Source organism: Pyrus communis, chromosome 4, assembly GCF_963583255.1.
Source record: "Pyrus communis chromosome 4, drPyrComm1.1, whole genome shotgun sequence".
In the NCBI taxonomy this organism is placed as follows: Eukaryota; Viridiplantae; Streptophyta; class Magnoliopsida; order Rosales; family Rosaceae; genus Pyrus; species Pyrus communis.
Genome location: NC_084806.1, coordinates 2568508 through 2591946, shown reverse-complemented (window position 1 = coordinate 2591946; position 23439 = coordinate 2568508). Strand labels below are relative to the sequence as shown.

General features: G+C 38.8%; 3 protein-coding genes across 5 annotated transcripts; all 3 read left to right on the top strand.

Annotated features, from left to right (window-relative positions):
* The first annotated feature begins 8621 nt into the window (after positions 1–8621).
* LOC137730467 (protein ASPARTIC PROTEASE IN GUARD CELL 1-like) lies at positions 8622–10432 on the top strand. The gene has a single exon (XM_068469458.1). The coding sequence runs from the start codon at positions 8789–8791 to the stop codon at positions 10262–10264; it is 1476 nt and encodes a 491-aa protein (XP_068325559.1). The 5' UTR covers positions 8622–8788; the 3' UTR covers positions 10265–10432.
* A 1905-nt stretch (positions 10433–12337) lies between these two features.
* LOC137731899 (uncharacterized) lies at positions 12338–16815 on the top strand. The gene is made up of 7 exons (XM_068471149.1): positions 12338–12706; positions 13141–13601; positions 14319–14502; positions 14618–14842; positions 14958–15074; positions 15526–15759; positions 15841–16815. The coding sequence occupies exons 1-7, from the start codon at positions 12629–12631 to the stop codon at positions 16054–16056; spliced, it is 1515 nt and encodes a 504-aa protein (XP_068327250.1). The 5' UTR covers positions 12338–12628; the 3' UTR covers positions 16057–16815.
* Positions 16816–18588: 1773 nt separating this feature from the next.
* Positions 18589–22535, top strand: LOC137731513 (transcription factor TGA2.3-like). 3 transcript variants are annotated; one of them, XM_068470633.1, is made up of 10 exons: positions 18589–18953; positions 19114–19217; positions 19289–19590; positions 20046–20108; positions 20201–20260; positions 20839–20916; positions 21004–21061; positions 21277–21548; positions 21639–21884; positions 21966–22535. In XM_068470633.1, exons 1-10 carry the CDS (start codon positions 18889–18891, stop codon positions 22110–22112), a joined length of 1395 nt encoding a protein of 464 aa, XP_068326734.1. In that variant the 5' UTR covers positions 18589–18888; the 3' UTR covers positions 22113–22535. The 3 variants fall into 3 exon arrangements, with proteins under 3 accessions (XP_068326734.1, XP_068326733.1, XP_068326735.1); XM_068470632.1 differs by having other exon boundaries at positions 18591–18953; positions 20031–20108; XM_068470634.1 differs by having other exon boundaries at positions 18594–18953; positions 19056–19217; positions 20031–20108.
* Positions 22536–23439: the final 904 nt, after the last annotated feature.

The following is a 23439-nucleotide window of genomic DNA, read 5'->3' as shown; positions in this document are numbered from 1 at the left end:
GCTTTTGTCCACTTTGCATGATTTTCACCACTCTAAACAGAGGAAGATGACAACTTATTGTGGTTAGAACATTTCACGTGGCCTTTGATGCAAGGAACATCTTGCATATTATTCATTAGTTTATGATTAGCTTCACATTTGTTGTTTTTCTATTGGACCACATATCATGGCTGATAATTGGTGAGAATTCATCCCCCAAATTGTTTGGACGTGGCCTTTGGGTGCAAGGAACACCTTGCATGATATTCATTAATTCATGATTAATCTAACATTTGTTGTTTTTCCATTAGAACACATTTCATTGCTATTGATTAGGACAACAATTGTTGTTTTGTGATTGGAACACATTTCATGGTAATGATTAGCACAACACTTACTTTCTTTCCATTAGCACACCTGTGGAGATTCTTTGGAGAAGAAGATGTCATGCAATCTACATAAAGGAAGGAGAAAATAAACAACGAAAGGACATAGAGGAAAACAGGAAGAAGAAAAGAGAGAGGAAGAAGAAAAAAAACGAAAGAAAAAGAACAACTCCAACAAAAAGTCATTCTCCCTTTCATATTACCTTCCTATTTTTCTTTTACATGTTCTTAGGGCTTAAAGCCATCTTTCATTGTATTTGTAACTCTACCACATATAGTGAAATAAAATGAAAGCAAACCCTAGTGGATGTAGTTGATTTGGCGAACCACTTAAATCTTGTGTTGTTTACATTTTGAGATCATTGTTATGAGAGCACTCCCACTAAACCATCAAAAATATCCATTTACTTCCCTTGAGAATGTTGTAAAATAAGGGGGGAACAAATTCCAGAAAATGCATGAGACATTACTCAACAAATCTTTCCACCAATACCGTCATTTTCATCTATCAACATAAAGATATCCAAAAACTAGAAATTCATCCAGCCTATTTAACAGACCAAAACACTATCATCCATAGATTATATCATAATACTTTCTTCATGAGAGTTGTTCTTCTGTCTCTCTACCATGATATATCCAAATTTCAGGAAAATCCAACGGTGCGATCGTCTGATATGTTTGAAATACCAACTCATTCTCTAATTCCGCAGAAAACTGGACAGCCATGTTTTGAGCACCAAAACCCTATTCTTTAGAGTTCCGATCAAAACACTTCCTTCACAAAAGTTATTCCTTACCATCTCATCTATAACATATCCAAAAATCACGACAATCCAATCTATTTGCTGACTTGTACCCCAGTTCGAACAAATGATGTTCGGTTGAGCTAGCCTTCTCTGCCAACCTCTTTGCATGGTCAACATCTCTAGTTTCTTTCTCTCCCTTCATGGAAGTTTTTCGGCAATCCGACCCCTACTACATATGTAGAATTTCAGCTATATTAAAGAAGAGGAAAGGCAAGTGGTGAAGAGAACAAGAGGGAGGAAATGGTAACATATTGCTTATCATTTACATTAAAGATTATTATTTTGTCAATATTATGATTATATTACTCTTGTTACTAATCAATTTGATTTATGTTGAAGCTTACAGGCTTGTTAAAGAAAATGTGAGTATTGATATCTATGTGAACATGACATATACATATGCATTGCAAAGCAAGAAAAAAGAGTTGTGTTGAGTCTTGTAAAGTGTTTGAGTTGTGAGGATATTCAAGGGTTGAAGTTTTCCTTGAATATAAAATAATGAACCTTGTATATGTCAGGTGTAGGGTGCAGGGTGCAGGGCTTGAGTATACAAATTGGTTGATTATAAAAACAATGAAATCTTATATATGTCGGACGTCAGGAGAAAGGGTTTGAATATACAATTGGGCGTCGGGGGAAGTGCCTATTTAATAAAGTGGAAATTGAGAGTTTAATTACAAAAAAAAATTGGGTTTAAGGGATGAACGGGAGTTAATTCATATTCTTACGTACTCGGAGCCAAATGGTATAAGCATGGTATGGGACATGCAGGCTTGCATGCCTTAGGCATGTGTTAGCGAGATTAGAAGGGAATGAATACATTCATGCATCTCTTTTGCATATATTTCATGCATTTGAAAGAATTGTTACAATTTAATTATTATTTTGTTAGTAGTTTTTGTTGTGAATTAATTTGTGCACTATAATTATTCTGTTGCGTATTTTAAAATTTTGTATGTAAGATTTTGTTGATGTATGGTGTAATCATTATAATTGAATTGTAATTTTTCCACCATACCTTAGTTGTAGAATTTATTTCTATAGCTAAGATATGGCTCACACCCTAACTCGTGAATAGTCTTTATTCATCGGTCTGGGCGTGACACTTCATCCCTCCACGGCTCCAGCAGTCTACCCATCCTGCCCTTCCGAATCATCTTTCTCCATATCTCTTTCTTTCTCTCTTTCTTCCCCTTTTCATTTCTTCTCTTTCCTGCTCCAGAGTAAGAACAAAAAAGATGTTGGCAAACTCCGGTTGATAAATCGAGATTGACGACAGCAAATCTGAGTTGGAGTCGCCGTCGGCAATTTCTGGGTTCCATGTAGAGGTAAGAGCGGAAGAGAAAGGGGAAAGGAAAGAAAGAGAAAGTCAAACAGAGAGAAGGATGATGATCCCAGAAAAATCACCTACTGGTGATGGAAGTGAGTTTGGGTGGTTCGGCGTCATCATGCTCGGGAGCCTCTGATGTCATTTTGAGTTTATTTTAAAAAAATTGTCAATTTTTAAATTTAAAAGAATAAAATATACATATGTCAAATGTTCGTTAGTGGAATTCCAGGTCAACATATGTGACAGGTACCTGGAAAAAGTTCTCGAAGCATTGACCATGTGCGAGTTGAATTCGCTCTCTCATTTTGGTTTTTTCTTTCGGTAAATTACGGTTTCATAATATGTTTTTCAATTTTCTTAAAATTTCATAAAACGACTCACGATTTTCTATGCAATTGCACGAGTTTGTTCTTCTTCTTCTTCTTCTGTCGTCGAAGCCTCATTGGTATGAAATCGTGAGTCATTGTATGAGAATTTTAAAGGTGGTGCTATTTGTTAACATTAGGCCCTTTTAGGCCCAGCCAATGGCATAAGCCCAAGGAAAGACTAAAGAGCCTAAGGTCGAAGGGGTTCAAAGAGGGTTGACCTGAACACTCAAGTTAACCGAGACAAAAGAAATATCTCCCAACCTCGTGGAACACGTGAACGAACTGACGACTTTATTGCACAAGTTTCATGGGGCAGAACTACTCAAGTGCTATTCAAACCATAGAACGACTTGCAATCCATAACAAAGGCCTAGGATAGGACGTAAAGGCAGTCGGAACAGTGCTCGAGAATGAGGGGTAGAGTAACCAAAGTCTAAGTGAGATACTATGCTCGCCTGAACCTAAAAGGCACATCATCTTGACTACTAACACTAACAAGAGCATGGCTAAATAGGTGGAAATGTGTCAGTAAGCTAGTGCAAGTTGTTGGCACACTAAATGTCAGTTTGAGAGCCCACAAAAGAGAGAATAGAGTGAATGTATGAACCGAGTGCTCTTTAGCCTTGAAATCAATATATTGATGAACAACATAGTGGATGTAGCCTTTTTTAAGGGGTGAACAACTTACATCTTTGAGTCCCTTTAATACCAGCATGTTTCTTAAGCCCGTCTAAAGTGAATTTAATTAAGTTTCTTAACCTTACAATTTTGATGTTAACATTATCCACACATCCATTTTACTCATCGCATCCCTCTTAATTTCTGGTCATCAAATCAAATAAATTGAAGAAGATCAATGAACAAAAATTAATAAAGATGTGCAGGAGGTAACAAAATGGTGAGTGGATAGCACTCCTCATTTGAAATTGGACGAAAATCTGAGGGAGCGAAATATAATTTACCATTTTTTCCTTTTCTTGTTTTTTGATCTATGGAATTTTTGAAACCCATTCTAAAATGGCTGAAAGCATCGCGAAAAAATAATTGTATTTAATTATGTCGATATAAAAACAAAAGTGTTTGCGAACTTAAATTTAACCTTTGTTAGAACAATACTTAAGTTTGAAATATTACCAGCATTGTACGCTGGTACATTCCATTTGTGGGCTCCAGATCAATATAATAAATCAAGGGTGGTGCAATCATCCAGGGTTGTATAAATTAGAATCGTTGGGAAGTGAAGCAGCCAACAAGATAAGTACAATTAGATCAGCGCCTTCGAGCTTGACGTTTCTGTATCATAAGAACCAGACTTCGCTGCTGAAAAGCAGCTGGTGGTGAAAGCAAAACAACAAGTGCTGTTGTAACCTAACCACAAATTAACGGTTTTGAATTTTAATTATTCAGATATGCGTACGAACAAATGACTATTCAACAACATTTGTTATTCCTTTATCAGCAGCGAAACATGATTTATATAAGAGAAATTTTATTTAGACCTATTTATCCTTTTTTTATACCTAATTTATAGTTTTTAATCTTGAAAATCCGAATCTACCCAACAATTTTCTTTCTAAACCCATAATGAAAAAGAACAAAAAAAAAAAAAATATAAAATTCCAACACTAGAAAGCATGGGCCATGCCATTACTCCAAACCCTAACCACGCCCAATTTCTACCCCTCCCCAACCCCCAACCGCCATCTTCTTATCACCCACAATGAAACCCCCAAAGATCTCAACCATCAATGCCCCTTTCCCGACCTTTTACCGGCCACACAATAGCTCTCTCTTCCATGCAGTCCTTCTAACATGTCTGAATTATGCTAAAATTGTCGACGTGTCGAATCTAATTGTGTTAGACCATATGTTAATAATACCATTAATTTTTCCAAATAAAAAATAAAAAATATTGACATGTTTCTTTTGGGTTTTTTAATCGTGGGTTGTTGGAAATAATGTTCTAATTTCCAAATGGTTGTGGGTGGTAAGGGAGGTGGCGGTGGGGAGTTGGAGAGGTTAGAAACTGGGTGGTTGAGGCTTGAAGAGATAGGATGGCTGAAGTTGCCTATTGCTAAATTATTATTATTTTCTTTTTGTGATTGTTAAGTATAAAAAGAGAATTATTGGGCACATTTAAAATTTTAAAATAAAAAATAATACAGTAGGTGTAGAAAAATGATAAATAGGTCTAAATAAAATTTACCTTATATAATAATAACAATACAAGATTTATAGCAATAATATAATTCCATAACGCATCAAAGACGAGATTGTCTCTATCATTCTCAATCTCACGAAAGAATCAAAGATGTTTGGCTAGAAATGCTTCATGAGTCATTACATTAAATAATTCAGGGGCTTGTAGGCCCCACATGTCAATTTGGTATTTTCAATATAATCCTTATCTGCTATTCTCGCTCAATTGTCCTATATTAATTTTAAAATAATATATTCATTTATCAAGTTATTCTTTTGCAAAATAACTTGAAAAGGACCTGTAAAATAAAAATGGGTGAAATAACAGCAGCCGGCCTTCGGCCACTCCATCTATCTCCCCTTTCGTCGTCCAAACACTCATCACTGCTTCATAAGACCCAATCTCTCCTCCAACCCCTTCTCTCTCATTTCCCATCTTTCTAAAACATGGAAATACATAACCTACTCATTGAATTCCATAACATCCTTGAAATCCAAAGGAAAACTCAAACGCCCAAACGCAATTGAGTTTAGATCAAGGTGATTCGGTAATTTATTAAAACGACCATAATAAAATAGTTCGTGCAACGTTAATTTATTCGATTGTAGATTTTTGGTTTACATGGTTATGTTGAAATTATATCATTTGTGAGAGATGAGCGAGGCTATGCAGGAAACTAGAAGTTAAGTGGAGGTGAGGCGGTTTTTTATGCTGGGTGAAAAAGAAAAGTGAACGAGAAAACAAGACAATAAATTGGGCTTAGGAGCACCCAAAAAAGAAGGGCTCGGCCGAATACTTACATTGGCACTTCATTCACTTGCGGGCTTTGACTGCAAACCCAAATAAGATGAGATGTCCACTAAGAAAAGAAGTAGAGAAACACAAAGGATATGAACCATATAATATTATATCATACAATGTGCATTTACACATGTAATGTGTGTCTTTTGTGTATATTAAGAGAATAAAAGCCGCTTAATACTATGATCTAATGACATTTATTTTTATTTGTAAGTAAGAGGGTTTAGGTTCGATTCTTGCCAAAAGCGAATTTGAACCACATTATTACTAGCTTATTGTGAGGCTTGGCCCACCCCTCTTCCCTTAATGTAGATAATACCGTTCGTTCAAAAAAAAAAAAAAAAGATTTACATATATAACTATTTAGTAATTTGGTTTCTTTTAGTTTCATAAATTTATATGTTACTTAAAACTCACAACATCAAACTAGTTGATTTTTCAATCTTTGAACATGGGTTACGTTTGTTCATAGTTTTTTTTAATTTTTTTTAATGAGATGTTGGAGGAAATTAAGAATGAATGATGCTTTGACTCCTTAAATTTTTGTATAGGTAATGCTAGCAGAACTCGTCCAAAAAGCGAGTTCAGAAAGCCTCTCCTTGTTAACTAGACATGTGTTGTTGAGAGTTCCAACATGAAACTGAAAGTACTCCAAATCTCCCTCTCTCACACCAACATCAAATAAAAAAACATTTCTCTCACAAAACCATGAGATGACTCATGGTGTCGGAAAAGTAAAACGAAGATCATGACAGATGAACTTTGGTGGCCAACGATGACCCTTTGGCGAACGAACAGGATGACAGCATTTTTAGAGAAGATGACTGCGACATAGGAAGATAGACTCTGACGGACGAAGCCGAAAACCACTATTGCCGAATAAGACGACAGAGATGGTTTAGCAAAGAAAGAAGGGAAGATCAACTGAGAAACAAAATTTGGATTAAGAGGTTTGGCCAATCGCAAACTCAGAGGTTAATGATGGACTATGAAGACGGTTCACTCAGGTTCCCAAAGAAATAAATGGGTGTTATTTGAAATTTTTTTGGTTTTTTTTGTCACTTTGTTGGGTTTTTTTTATTAATATATTTAAATAATAAAAAATATACACCACGGATCAAAGCAGAGGATGAGCATGACTAATTTATGAATATTGTTATTGTGGAAATACAATTCTCTATATATATATATATATATTAACTTATTTTTGTTTGCTTTTTACTACTATATTTATCAAATTAAAGTTGGTTATATGAAACTTAAGAAGAAGGAAATAGAAAAGATGGGGCACGTACTGAGAAAACCATCTCAAACGCTTGTTGCATTAAAGTTTTCTCCTACACCATACAAGAAGTCCCGCATAAAAAAGGAAAAAAAAAATTGCTCGGACCAAATGGTTAAATTTTTTTTCATGTGGTCTAATATTTTAGTAGACAAAATATTGAGTTTCCATCTATGAAGCTGAATTCGGAACTTTCTCCTATCCTAAATTATTGTTACAGTTTTGAACTCTCATCATCTCCTTAATAATAGTAATTAAAAAAAAAAAAAAAATCAAAATCACTATATCCCACATCAAAAAATAACCATGGTCACGGGATGCATGAGAATATGATACTTTGGTTGTTATGTAATTAGATTATGGGTCCTGCTTCATTAATGGTAATCATGTACATGAATTCAAGCTCTTCCTTTTGATTTAGATAATGACATGAAAACAAAATTTGTAAACAAAATTTTATAAACTAAATGATATAAAAGTTGATAATAAGATTATGACTTAACTGTTGATAAACGTGCTTATTCTATCTATGACACATCATTTAATTTACAGATTTTATCTACAAATTTAATTTTTCTTGCATTACCCTTTGGATTTTGACCTACACACTATTCCCCTGCAGGTCCCTCTCAATTTGCTTTTGGGCAAACCCTCCGCAAACCAATCCTTTTAAATTAGTTTAGTCCTCAATTTGGTACAAGAAAAAAGTAAGATAAGGAAAGCATTATATTTCCACAATCACGCTTATCCCCATAATCTCAATATAAACACCCATCTAATCCTTTGAGTGCCCTTTAAACATATAACGTTGATGGTTAGGATCTCTTTACATTTTTAGCAAATCACAAATAATACTACATATGCACAAAATATAATAAAACCCAAACTAAACTCTTTAGCAAAAAGGAAAAGGAAAAAGCAAAAGTAACATAATAAAAGTCACAAAACTAGTTAATGTTTAACTAGGTCTGATATCATTTTATTATAATTTGTTTAATTTAAATGTTAATAAACACAAGTGTGCATGAGAGAAAATGAGTATGCAAAGAACCAATGGAAAATTTTGATGAGGATGAACTACTCGAGTATAGAGTAAATGTGTGAGTGCATTTCTGAATGATGAATCTAATTGATCGTAGACATAATTACTAGCGTACAATCATAACTATGTACCTAATATCTGATAAATTTAGATTACACACAGTCATGTCTAGTTATGATAATGTACTTGTCTACTTGTTTTAGCTCAAATCGAATCAAATCGCACCATTTAACGGTTGATTGATAACTAGCCGCACTCTTACTAGAATGGTGCCAATGTACATACAATTGGTGCCAATATATACACTACTATTCTTCTAATAGCTTACATGCAAAGATAGTGAAACCCTAGAAAACGAAAGAGAAAACACCAAAATTAACATTTATATAATACATGACAAAAACCAACTAACGTTAACCACACTCTGATACATGAAACTCAATCTATAAACTCTCCTCCTCCTCTCTCCACCCCATAAACCTGCCTTTGTTTTCTTCCAATGTCCTTTACGTGAATCCGTGTAATTTATCCACCTTTTCTCCCCTCTTAAATAACAGCATTGGATTCCCACTCTCTCCCCAAAACACCTCAATGCTCGGAATGGGTTTCCTCTCCTACATTCTCTTTGCCTTCTTCTCATTTTGCTGTAATTCCCAAGTTGCCCATTCCCGGAGCTCGCCGTCGAGCTCCAAAACGACAGTGCTCGACGTCGCAGCTTCCATTCAGACGACGCTAAGAGCTCTGTCGTCGGAGGGTACAGCTGCAAGTAGAACCGCACAGGCATTGTCCCAGCAAGACCGGAGCTCGCTTTCCGTACCATTACACTCTCGAATTTCACTTCACGCGCCTTCTCACAGCGACTACAGGTCCCTCACTTTGGCTCGACTGGAGCGCGACTCGGCCCGGGTCAGATCTCTCACCACGAGGTTGGATCTGGCCGTTAGAGGTGTTGCCACGTCGGACCTTAAACCCGTAGTAACCGGGAACGAGTTCCAGCTCGAAGCGAAGGGTTTTGAGGGCCCCATCATTTCCGGGACGAGTCAGGGTAGCGGCGAGTACTTCTCCCGAGTCGGAATCGGAAAACCGCCCAGTCAGGCCTACGTGGTGCTCGACACGGGGAGTGACGTCAGCTGGGTGCAGTGCGCACCATGCGCCGATTGCTACCAGCAAGCCGACCCCATTTTCGAGCCGGCTTCCTCGACTTCCTTCTCGCCTCTCTCGTGCGAATCCCAACAGTGCAAGTCTCTTGACGTGTTTGACTGTCGGAACGAAACGTGTCTCTACGAGGTGGCGTACGGCGACGGCTCGTACACTGTCGGTGACTTCGTGACGGAGACAATCAGCTTTGGCGGGGTGTCGGCGAAGGAGATTGCCATCGGCTGCGGCCACACCAACGAGGGCTTGTTCGTCGGCGCGGCTGGACTTCTCGGACTCGGAGGCGGTTCACTCTCGTTTCCTTCCCAGCTCAATGGCACGTCATTTTCGTACTGCCTCGTGGACCGCGACTCCGACTCTGCGTCGACTCTCGATTTCAACTCGCCGCTCAGTCCCAACGCCGTTACGGCTCCGTTACGCCGCAACCCTCAGCTCGACACGTTTCACTATGTTGGTCTGACCGGACTCAGCGTCGGTGGCGAGTTACTCCCGATTCCCGAGTCAACGTTCCAGATAGACGAGAGCGGAAACGGCGGAATCATCATCGACTCTGGCACGGCAGTGACTCGGCTGCAGACGGACACATACAGCGTGCTCCGCGACGCGTTCATGAAGGGCACCAAGGATTTGCCGTTTACGAAGGGGGCAGCGTTATTCGACGCGTGCTACGACTTGTCGTCGAGGAGGACCGTGGAGGTGCCAACAGTGTCCTTTCACTTCGCGGACGGAAAAGTGTTACCGTTACCGGCTAAAAATTTCCTGATACCGGTTGACTCGGACGGGACGTTTTGCTTTGCATTCGCGCCCACGCCGTCGGCGCTGTCAATCATTGGGAATGTCCAACAGCAAGGGACACGTGTCGGCTTCGACCTCGTGAATTCCGTTGTCGGGTTCTCCCGCAACCAATGTTAGGAAGGAAATCAGAGGTTTATGCTTTGACCATGTTCAGTTGCATCTTTTTCTCTTGTCTTTAATTTATTTTTTCTTCAAGGATCCGCGAGGTTGTTTTTTTTTTTTTTAAATTCTTTTTTGTTTGTTTGTGATGATATAAAATATTGTTAGGTTGTGGTAAATCAAACAGTGAAGATTAATGTTAAAAAAGTTTCAGAAAATGGTTTGGGCAGCTGGGCTTGGACCTTGACATAAAAGAAATTAGGGAAATGGGCCAAGCCATGTATAAGTCCAAGGCCCAAAACAATGCTAGGTCAATGATGCCCGTCAAGTTTTTATTATTGACTAGTGTTTTTATTTGGATTTTAGGATAAGCTCGTAACGTCGTTGCCATTGAATTGAAGCGTTCAAAGTTGTGAATTGCATATAAAATTTGAAATAAATATGAAATGTGGAATCCATGTATCCTTCAATAGTCATATATTTGTTAATTTTAAATTTGAAAAAAGTTTGTCATTTGGTGGTTACGGGGTCCTTTTCCTCAAATTTTGCATTGAGCCGGCTTTTAAGAAGACGAACAAGGTTGATGTGGAAAACAATAACTAAACCAAAATACAGGAGGGGAAACTGGCTCACTATTTATTTCGTTTGTAGTTATCATAAAAATTGAAATAGAAAATACTTGACTCTCGACATTGAATGACACGTTCTTCATCGTATACAAAATTAATTAACAGTTTGATAAATGTGTATAATTTTTTATTTGTGATTTAATTGAGTTAGTTGTGCAAACATGCTAAACTATAATGTTCTAAAACGCGGTCTAGGTGGCCACTTAGGCGCTGGACGGTGGTTCGCCGCCGCGATTAAACCAAAATCGTCCAAGAAATTAGAAATGATATTAGGCAGAACCTAGACGGGCGCTGGGCGGGCTAGGCGGTTTTGATGGTAAGTCGATTACAACATAGTTCTTCTGCTATGGTAATGAGGTTGGACGATTGGGCGACCGTCCTAAAGGGTTTCGATCTGCAATTGCAGAGAAAACAAAGTGAGATGATTTGGCCGGGATGAGAGCGATAATCTACAATTGCAAGGTAAAGAAGAAAGAAGAGGGACGACTTGGCTGTGGGGGGGAGGGGGGGGAGAGAGAGGTAGAGGTATCTGCAATTGCAGAGAAATGGGGCAGCTGTGCTTTAGATAATTAGAGTTAGGGTTTGGTAAAAAAGAAAGAAGAGGGACGGCTTGGCTGGGGGGTGGGGGAAAGAGAGAGAGGTAGAGGTATCTGCATAGAAATGGGGCGGCCATGCTTTAGATAATTAGAGTTACGGTTTTTTTGGTTAGGAATGGGCTGAATGGCATTTCTTTAAAACAAGGCCGAATTTATTAATGAAAAAACAAAGGCCTGGGCTGACTAAATGTTACAAAATCAACGTAACAAGTTCTAAAATTTACACATATACTTAAATCCGCCTTGGTCGTCTAGATGCCCGCCTAGGACTAGCGCCTAGCGTTTTTTAGAATCTTACTAAACTTAATTTGCCACTAAAAAAGAATGACTCCTTACATAAAAAATAAAGTCACAAAGTATTCAATTGAAACAATTGTTCGACGTAAACTCTAACATTTCGTGCATTGTTAAGGGATAAGATTGAATAAACTAATGGTTGGTCAAATTTAAGCCAGTTGTTAGGAAGGCAACTAAAAACAGAAACCCTAAAAAGGGTTGAGATCTCTTGCCAATTATGATTTGCATAAGCTATTTGGCTAGTGGCGCAACCAAAACTTGCAGTTCCCCACTTATTTCTTCCATATTGTGGATAATATATTCTCAAAGAGGATATCAGAATTCATTGTTTGCCACTATCCCACCAATGAATCACGGGAAAGTTTTTAATGTATCGGAACAATTAAATTTGTTTTTTTGTTTCTCAAATATCAAACCACTTATTATGATATTTGATGTACTGGACCATGTTTTACCCACTCACTAATCTCTTATGAACCACGTGTGAAAGCTTCTAGATAGGATGTGGATGTTACAAAAAACACCCCAAAGACACAAAATTGCAAATCAGAACGCTGGCTTCTTTCTCTTGGTCAAACCTCAACCCAAAAGCCAAAGATTCAGTCTTTTCTACTGATTTAGCCGTTGAGTTTCAGTTTCTTCCCCTCCATTTCCCTGCGTTTTCCCCAATTTTTCATTTCTTTAATATTATATTATTCCTCCTTTGATTTAATTAAACAATTACCAAACCCTAAAAATGATTAAACCTCTCCAATGACCTCGCTCTACTTCTTCGCCTTGTTCCTCACGCTCTCTCTGTGAACAAAAACCCTCAAAATTCTCTTTCTTTCCAGCAATGCGCGTTGTTTTGTTCTCTCAACATGAACAACATCTCTCACAGCTCCTCCTCATCAGCCTCCTCCTCCGTCAATTCCGCCTCCATCACCACCGCTGATCCGGTAAGTGCATCACTCGCTTGAAGCTTTTAAGTTTTGAAGTTTTCGATCACTTTGAATTCATTAGGCCCTGCAAAGACTAAACCTTTTTGATCAATTTTTCGGTTTGCTTGGACAATTTCTGTACAATTTTCGTGTGTAAACTGCAATTGTTTAGCTTTTTGAAGCTTAATTAAGTTAAATTCAGTTCCGTCGATTACGTTATGCTCGAAAAGTTATGAACTTTTTTATTGGTTTGATTGAATTCGGTGGCTTGGCTCGAATTGATGTCGAAAGCTTCTGAATTTGATTTCTGTTGTTTGATTGTAGAATACAATGTTATGCCTGAAAAGTTAATTAACTTTTTGTTTGGTTTGATTGAATTCGATGGCTTAGCTCGAATTGATGTCAAAAGCTTCTGAATTTGATTGCTGTTGTTTTATTTCTTTTGGTTATAGAATGCAATCTCGAGTCGGAGGAGCATGGATGGTAGTCAAGCCCTGGCTGCTGAGCCATCGCGTCGATGGCGTGACATTTTCTGGTTGGGAGTGTTTCTAATTCATTTGGTTTTGGTGGGATGTGCACTTACAGTTCTGGGAATCAATAGGTTTAAGAAAACAGATAGGCTAAACATAGATAGGTACACCCAGAGGTTTTTGGAAAATCAAAGGGGGTTGACGGAGAACTATTGGCTGCTTTATGCTCTTGCTGGTGGAGTTGGGACACTTCTTGGTTGGACATGGTTGTTCTTCCTCCGTTCTCAAGCAAATCACATGATGAAGTTTGCGGTTCACATCTTGACTACTTATCTTGCTGTGATTAGTGTTCTATTGTTTTGGATGGAACAGTTTTTCTGGGGCGTTGCATTTGCAATTGGTGCTGCATTGCAGTTCATGTATGTTCTTTCAATTGTGGACAGGTATGACTTCGAAATTTCATTTTTAGTTTGTATCCTACAATTCTAAATAATTGTCCAGGATTAAGTAAACTTAATAGTTTATTATAATTTTGTTTGAACTTATATGTGGCCTATAGATCTTACATGTTGGTTCTTCTGTTAGACCGTTATAGTGGGATTTTGGCTAAAAAATTAAAAATAAACAATTGAAAAGGATTTCTTTTGAACTAATAAGTGAATAAAGTGGAAAAAGATGCAATATCTAGGTTTATGTTCACAAACTGGAACCTGCATACTAAATTTTCTTTTGGGCTGCTATTCCTTTAGCTGCATATTGTGAAACTCTGTTGGCTGAACTGAAAATTTGTATTCTTCATATATGGATGTAATTATACACATTTTGGTATTTATACTGTGAGGCTGGCTTGCCTATGTTTTAGAATTAGGGCACGTGATCGGGGTTATTCTGCTGTGAAAATTATATCTTATACATTGCGAGTGGTCCCAAGTAGTCGAGTGTTGAAGAAGTTTTACCCAGTTGTATATGCTGTTTTTAGGTTGCAGAGGTTCAACCTTTGGCTTTCCTATTACTTGATTGTCAAGATAGGCCACTGGACCATTCTTGAGCTGCAAGAGGAACAATTCTTTGCACTTAGAGAATGTCTTAATGTATATTAAATTAGGAATGGAATGATCATATCCCTTTGCAGTCTTTCTGACTCTATTGTTAATAAATAGACTTCCCTTTACCATGCTGGTGCTACAAGCCGCTGTCAAGATGGTATGGAGTCTACGAGAAGTTATGAGAGTAGCATATGCTTTCATGCTTATTATGCTTGTTTGGATGGTATTATGGTCGTTTGGGGCAGCTGGTGTTGTAGCTTCAAGCATTGGTGATGGTGGACGCTGGTGGCTTCTTGTGGTGAGCTGGCAAGTTTTGCTCTTCTTTCATCTATTGTTATTGGGATATGAATGCAATATAACAATTACAATGCCTCAGCTAATGACATTAATAATGCTGTCACATATGTACTTAGGTTCTCTCTATAAGCTTATTTTGGACGGGGGCAGTACTCTGTAATACTGTGCATGTTATAGTGTCTGGGATGGTGTTTCTTGTTCTTATCCATGGTGGTAGGGAGGCACCATCAATGCCTCCAAACTCACTGATGAAGTCTCTTCGGTATGCAGTCACAACTTCTTTTGGCAGTATCTGCTATGGTTCACTTTTCACAGCTTTCATTCGGACACTGCGGTGGAAGGTACACATTCATGTGTTTGCTTTTCTGAACGATGATTTTTCCTAATATTTCTGTTTTAAGTTTGAGAGTGAGTATCTTAGTATCTTAGTTCTTACAATTCCGATACATATTTCAGATCAGGGGAGTTCGGTCCAAGATAGGCAACAATGAGTGTCTACTTTGCTGTGTTGATTTTCTCTTTAATCTAGTGGAGACACTTGTCCGTTTCTTTAACAAGTATGCCTATGTCCAGGTAGCTTTCCGTTGACAAACGCTGTCATTTCAATTTTCAATTGAGATTGAATCAACATATTTTTGTCCAAAAAGAACTGGTGCACTGCAAGTAATGTTGCATAGAAACCTCACAACCTTTGTATGTAATTGGAAAAAGTCAACAGCAATTACCAATCCTTGCATTTTTTTAAAAGTAACACCAAAATTGTTACCCTTAATACCAACAACAGTAATATTTATTTTAGTGAAAAACAAAGGCAGGCTGCTGATTATATTTTAAGTTAACATGTTGATTTTCCCTGCACGTTGTGCTCTACTTGTATCTAATCACAACATTTTTTTTTGCCTAAAACTGATCATCCTCGTTTTCAAGTTGTGCTATCTCATCCCCAAGTGACCTTCACTTAGTTCTTGCCATTTTCTTTAAGTTGTGTAGTAGTAGTTATTTCTGAGCGACCTTTTGCCTACAGATAGCTGTTTCTGGCAAAGGCTTCAATCATTCAGCGAGGGATGCCTGGGAGTTATTTCAGTCTACTGGAGTGGAGGCTCTTGTTGCCTATGATTGTTCAGGTGCTGTTTTATTGATGGGAACTGTTTTGGGTGGGCTTATTACAGGAACATCCGCGGGGATCTGGACATGGATTAAGTATAGGGACAGAGTGGTTATGGTGGGGTCCACTGCAATGTTGATGGGAATGGTCTTGGTAAGTTTCTTGAATCAGGATCTTTAATTTTGTTCATATTCTTGAGAGTATAATACCTTAGCAAGGATCATGTATTTGCAGGTGGGGATAGCAATGGTGGTAGTGGAAAGTGCCGTTACATCTATTTATATCTGTTACGCAGAAGACCCCTTGTTGATTCACAGGTGGGATGCTGAGTTCTTCAACCAGATGTCAGAGATGCTACACCAGCGTCTTCAACATAGGAGCTCACGAGCGAGGGAAGTGTTAACCCACCATCGCTTTGATAACCACACACAAGAAACACTCCCTGCCTGAAAAGTTACCAGCGGTATAAAATGTACACTGTTATAGGATCTTTGTCACTCACAGAAGAGGGAAAATGTGATAGGTAGAAACATGTTTTTGAAGTTATTGGTTAGGCATAGCTATGTCCATATACCTTCACGGAATTGGATTCGAGTTGAGGAGTGAAGAATGAGACAGGCAAGCAACTTCGTTGTTCTCTCGAGCATTCAATTATTAATCAATATCATATCCAGGTGGAGGTGCTTTGCCAAGGTTTTTTCCGGTGATGCATTCGTTACTTCCACTCCATTAGCCGGATATAGCCATGGAGGTATCACTTGTTTTTGTTGTCCATAACTTTATTTTTTTGTTTCGGGGCCTCGATTATGTAACTTGTGAATTATCAATTCATGGAAAGAGTACACTTTGATTTGTGTCTGTTATATGTAGTCAAAGATTGCATGCCTTTATCAAATATATATCTCTGTGTCTGAAAAATCAAAACATCCAAGTCCAATTTTGGAAACCAGTTGCGGGCTTACGGCAACATTTTTCTATATTTAGCTCAAGGAAAAAGGAGTCACAAAGGGAGAGACTTTGTGTTCGTCATCAATGCAACATTACAAAAGCAGTAAACTCCAGAAGCTCAGAAATTGCAGGAAGCATCATTTCAGGAAATAAGCTAGAGAGGGAAAAGCTTCTTTTCCTTCTAATGAGGCTGTACTGAAGACCTTCTCCTACTGGTGGCCCGCAATGTGGAGGGAATTACCTACACTAAAACGCCAAACGTGTGATTGCAGTGGTGTCAAATTTGAAATATCTACTTCCATATGATTTCTGAGGAAGTGTTTGAAAGTGATTTTCTGACGAGTTTATAGTACTCGCTAAATAAACATTTACGACCATAAGTATTTTATGTAAGAAGCGAGAACCAAAAGGTCACGTGAGGGGCACACACATTGCATCACCAACAAGTACTGTAGAAGGGGGTGGGGGGATTGAGCATCAAGAGGTAACACAGAAAAGACCAAAAACCAGCAGCAGAGGTGTGAAAGTGACACGCCATCAAAGTGTACGATTGCCGTATGAAACGCGTCATATTCTTTCGGCTTTGGCACGCACAATAAATGTATTGCAAATCCAAATACACAATATTTATTTATTTACCCCCACCCCCCAATATATTGACAACAACAGATGCAGGACAGGGTTCTGCGGTGGTTTTTGTTCTGGTGGCTCTGCCACAAACACAGAGGCCTAAGCGCGGCTGAAACTGGAACTGCCTTGCCATTACCAAGAGGTTCCTTTCAAGCAACGCCTTATTTATTAAAATCCCATTAAATCCAAATATTAAAATGCAGGAGGGAAATGCCAAATCTACAAAATATATTTTACTTTTATTGCTTTTTGGCCTCATCTGCAAAATAATCTGATTTACACATCCCATCATTTTTCGCGCGCTCACACGCTTCCCCATGATTCGTATATTGCAGCTGCAGGACTTGGAGTCCTACAAGTAAAATAATAATTCTATAGTCTACGGAGATCGATGGATTACATAGTGAGAGAGAGAGAGAGAGAGAGAGAGAGAAGAGAGCGAAGCTTGTCTTACACAAATGAATGATATTGAGTTGGTATTTCAAGTGAATCTCGTATTGTCGTGCGTTTTAATACAATTTTACATAGTAAGTGAGTGGTTAACTTGATACAGTAATTTGAGTTTTGTTGAAGTTTTTTTGCAAGAAAAAAAAGTGCGCGTCATTGTAAAAAGATGTCGACATTATTCTTCTTTTCTTCTACCTATAATGGGAAATGCCTTGCCTACGTTTTAGTACCGCTGTGACAACTAATACCTATGATACAATGACATATATGTTAACTTCTTAACTTGACATTTTATTATTCGTTAAGAATTTCAAAATGACATGACGGAGTTGTACAAAAATCAGTCTCATGCAATCGGATGACAAGATTCATGCTCACAATGCGTAATTGGGGAGAAATTTTTAGGAGTGCCGGGAACACCATGACACATGGTGTTCCCTCACTCATAAAAATTTGATTTTATTTATTTATTTATTCAAATTTTTATGAATGAGGGAACTATGTGTCCATGGTGTTCCCTGCACTCCTAAAAATTTCTCGTAATTGGGCTGATTTACCGGCACATATCAATTTCATGAAAGTTGTTTTAGAGAAAGAAGAGAGCATCAATGCAAAGAACTGTCAGCACTACTAGTCTATACATTTGAATAAAGGAACTGGGAAGAGACCCTAGAGCTAAAGAATCAACAAAATAGGGTCTTATTTTTGTCTTGGGCTGAATGGACAAGTTGTCCGACGCTCCTCCTTAATTTTTAGATCATTTTCTCGATTGGGTTTTTCAAAAACAATGAATTTTGCTTTGATTGACAGCAAAAGCAGAGCAGAGAATCGGAGATTGTAGGGCTTGTAGCGGAGTGAAAAGGCCAAGACTGGAGAGAGTGACAGAAACGCTCCAAAGCGAGAGACTCGGGATATGTAAGGAGCTCTCTCTCTCTCTTGCTCTCTCTGTGGCTCTGGCGTATTGGGAAGCTAAAATCCCAAGTCAGAAAGCAATAATAAAAAGCCTGCTGTTTTAAAATTTATTAAGAAGGAAGTCCTGATACGCTATCCTCCTCTTAAAGCACATCAAGATTTTCTTCACTTCACTCACCCTTCTGCGATCTCTCTCTCTCTCTCTCTCTCTCTCTCTCTCTCTCTCCACCCCCCTTCTTCTTCTCCAACTGTAAAAAGTCGTATGAGATCATCTTGTTTTACCTTTTCTTTGTTCTAATAAAGTGATAACAGGCAGAAGGAATCACGACCCAATCAGAAAAAAAGATGCAGAGCTTCAAAGCAGCTTCAACCAACCCAGAGTTCTACTCCCACTCGTCCTTCTATTTCAGGTTTCTCTCTCTCCTCTGCTTACTGTTTTTGTTTTAATGGCATATGAGAACTGGGTTGTGGGTAAAAAACATAAAAGTCTTCAAATTTATGGAAGTATGCAGATTTTCAGCAGTAAAAATAACCCAGTTGCTCTGTTTTTTCCGCGGTGTGAAAAAACAGGGGAGACGACAGTGACCGGAACCAAACGCGTTTTGCGGATCTTGGAGAGCTTGAACAGTCCGCTACCGCCTTCCCTCACGATGATGCTGTTGTTTTATGCCCAAGTATCCTCTCTCCCCCTCTCTCCTCCTTTCTCCCTCTCCCTCTCTCTCTCTAATATGTGGGTTTTAATCAGGCGCAGGCTCCATGTTCAGCTTAAAAGCAAACAATGTTAGTGTTGTACCTGATGGCCTGCACTACGGTGCGTTGAACGTTGGGGGATGTTTGGACATAGGCTCCACCATAACCGGAACAGGAGGAGGAGGGGGAGGGTGTGTGGACACAGGACAGCAGCAACCATACATGTACCAGCAGCAGAAAGGAACGACGTCGTCTGGAAATGGACACTTTGAGAATTGGGGTGATAATTCAGCCATGGCTGACAACAGCCAGCAGACTGACACTTCAACGGATGTTGACACCGATGACAAAAACCAAGTATCTCCTTCTCTCTCCCTCTCCCTCTCCCTCTCTCTCTCTCTCTCTCTCTCTCTGGTCTTTGTTTCATAAGCATATATCTGCTACTATACTTTTTCATGGGAATCTTTCTATAGGCTAATGGAATTGAGAATCTTTTGACATTTGGAATTTTGGACTACCATCCATGTTGTCTCGACTATCGAGCTGTGTGCTCGCCCGCTTCCACCTTAGTTCGAATCTCCCTCTCGTATATTAGAGCAGTTTGGATTATCGCTTTGTCGGTTAAAAAAGAGCTTCCAAAAGGCTTTCAATTCAATTAGTACCTTAAATTATGTAACAAGGACCATCTCTAAATTGATTTGCTTTGAATCTGCCTAATTTTGCCCCGTAAACTTCATTTAGCTTTCTAATTTTTTTAGTTCAATGTGGATTAATGTGAGATTATGATATTGTTTTAGCTTCATGGAGTGCAGCATGGAGCACTAGTGGTAGTGGATTCCATGGAGCAGGCAAAGGAAAGAACTGGTGATCAAAAGGTTAGAATATTTGGATTAATAACCAAAGTTATTTCATTAAAAAGTAATTTTCTATCTTAAATGCTAATCCGATTAAGCTAACTTATCTGCAGACGCTACGTAGGCTGGCCCAGAACAGAGAAGCTGCAAGGAAGAGTCGACTAAGGAAGAAAGTATGCATCTTTACTTTCCATTAGCACATATTTGAGTGTCCTTTTCTTTAAAATTTCATCGTCTCTAACTCTGATAGTCCGTGACATCTTAACAAGAATAATGTATAGTCACGTGAAAAAGTTAAAACGCATGGGATCACGTTATTCGTTTGACGTGCCACAGTGGCATACCGGGTGTAGGTCAGGAACCTAGTGTATCAATCTATTAGCTCTGTATGTTGAGACATAAAATCTTGGTGTAGACTTGCCCTGAAGATTCACTGCCAGGCCTATAAAATTTAGGTTTGCCTTAAATGCTTCTCAGCCTTCTCATTCTGTTTGATAGCAAAGGCTTATTTTCTTAACCTACCTCCCCTTTTTCACTTCTCATTTGGTTGGTTTTACGCTTTTAACCATATACTTTCTGCTCCCTTCCTTTAATTTTCTTACCTTTGGTACCCTCCCAGTTATTTGATGTTCTCCCAACAATTTAATGAGCCTCTGCAACCTTGAACTGATGAATGAAAAGGTTGCATTGTCTTAAGTTGATGAATGAAACATACTTGGATCATTTATAGGTTTTGGTTTTGGATACATAGGCATATGTCCAGCAGCTGGAAAATAGTCGACTTAGGCTTTCGCAGCTGGAGCAAGAGCTTCAGCGAGCCCGCCAGCAGGTGAACAACTTTGTAGTTTTCATCAGTAATATGTGCGTGTGTGTGTGGGTATAATTATTCATCCCTTTTGTTGGTGTTTCAACGCAGGGTATATTTATTGCAAATGGACTTCCAGGGGATTATGGTCATTCAGTGGCAGGAAATGGTATATGTTATGTCAGTTAGATCCATAAAACTTGTAATTAGTAATGGTAATCAAGGAAATTGATTCGTAAAATGCAGTGAAGGTTTTACAATTTCTTGTGTCTTGAATTCAATGAGCAATCGTTTGTAATTTGGAGTAACTTGTACATGTACGGTATGATATTGGATGTGCATGCCCTGATCCAGTGGTTTCTGATAACTGATTGTACATGTCAGGGGCCTTAACATTTGACTTGGAGTATGCACACTGGCTTGAGGAACATCAGCGGCTAATACACGATATGCGATCAGCTGTGAATTGCCATATGGGAGATAATGAATTGCGGATTCTCGTTGATAGTGTAATGACACATTATGATGAGATATTCAGGTTGAAGAGCATCGCTGCCAAGACTGATGTGTTTCACATGCTCTCTGGCATGTGGCAGACGCCCACTGAAAGGTGTTTTATGTGGTTGGGTGGATTCCGCTCCTCTGAACTTCTCAAGGTAATCTTCTATAGATTTCGTTTTCTAAGTTGTGTATACACCTTCACTGTTGGCCTATCTGTAATCGTGTTTTTATCGTTGGATATTCAGATACTTGGGAACCACCTCGAGCCTTTAACAGATCAACAGTTAATGGGAATATGCAATCTGCAGCAATCCTCCCAACAGGCTGAAGATGCCTTGTCACAAGGAATGGAAGCTCTACAACAATCTCTTGTGGAGACACTTTCCTCGGCAAATCATTGCCCCACGGGTTCTGGTAATGTAGCCGACTACATGGGCCAAATGGCAATTGCTATGGGAAAGCTGGCCACACTTGAGAATTTCCTTTACCAGGTAACGGTGCACGCTTATGATATCTTATGCACATACTTTGGATATATACAAAACTAACTCGCACACTTTCTTACTTGTTAGGCCGACCTTTTGAGACAGCAGACTCTGCAACAATTGCATAGGATTCTGACCACTCGCCAAGCAGCTCGTGCCCTTCTTGTCATCAGTGACTACTTCTCTCGTCTCCGAGCACTCAGTTCTTTGTGGCAAGCGCGTCCTAGGGACTAATGTTTGTCACTCCCAGCTCGACCGCCCTGCTCTAGGAATTACGAAAAATTAAATCAGCTATTTCCTCACTATTAGTAAACCAGCTCCAGTGCTGAGACCATGAAGATGGTTGAACGATCAAAAAAAGTAAATCAGGCACTCGAGACCCCGTTTCCCCCCTTGCATATGATGCTTTTCCAAATGTCGACTATTAGGAAGGGTTCGGATGGTAGTTGTCTAACATGTAATTAAGTAAAAGAATGTCTTCTTTGGCATGGGTGAGTGGATGTATACTAATTTAACATTATGCTTACACTAATCGCATCAGATTGTCAGTGGGGACTGACGACTGAGCATTTTTGGAGATGTTGACGAACTGGCAAGTTGTTCCCTTGGCTTTTACGCCGGTCTCGCCTAATATTTAAAGGGTAATGATTTGCATTATCTCGTTCTCTCCTCTGACATTTTTTTCTTGTTATAATTTATCCGATTCAAAAGCTAGAAAAACTAAGAGAATTGCATGAGAAGAAAAAGCGAGTATGAAGATTACTATTCTGTTTAGAACGGCATAGATACTTGAGCATCCAGGTGTTATCCTGCAATTCGAACTTGATACAACTGAATAATGTGGCATTCCTTGTGTTTTGTCATTTGACACAACTAAAATAATAAGTTGGGTCACAATTGCTAGTACTTGGCATGAAATATAACACTTCGAAAATGGAATAATTAAATCTTCCCTAATTTCCTTATGGCACATGATGCTTGCAGTGTTTTTACTGCAAAATGTTTGCCCTTAGGTAATCTGTTCTGTTTTGAAAGGGGCCGTGACATTATTTGAGGTTGGCATAGTTGTACTCATGAGTGCTTTTTCAAGTTCTCCACTCGCTTGTAAGTTTTTCTCCTGTCGTTCATCCTTCTTGTCGGACACCAGCCAAAAATTAGTCATTGACGAATTAAAATTGAATAAAATCTTTTTTTTTCTTTCTGGGAAAAGGCTAAACTAATTAAGAAAGGATTAGGGTGCTTACTGGGCCTGCAATCTCTTCTGGATTTTACAGCTTGTGGTATAAAAACTCCAGTCCCAGTCACATTGCTATTTTCCCATGACTTCGCAAGAGAAGCTGGCACTGCATAATTAGTACTGTTCTTATTTCCCAACCAACTTATATATCCAAGTGATGATGACATACTGTGACCTGCAGGACGTTTGGTGACATTACTGTGAAATGAGTTATATTTCGTGCTTTTCGCGTCCGGAAAATCTTCATTGTCTGCAGTCAAGGCCAAAATCTGCCTTATAATATCGGCTAAAAAGATATCATCATCGTCGACAGAATCACTTTCA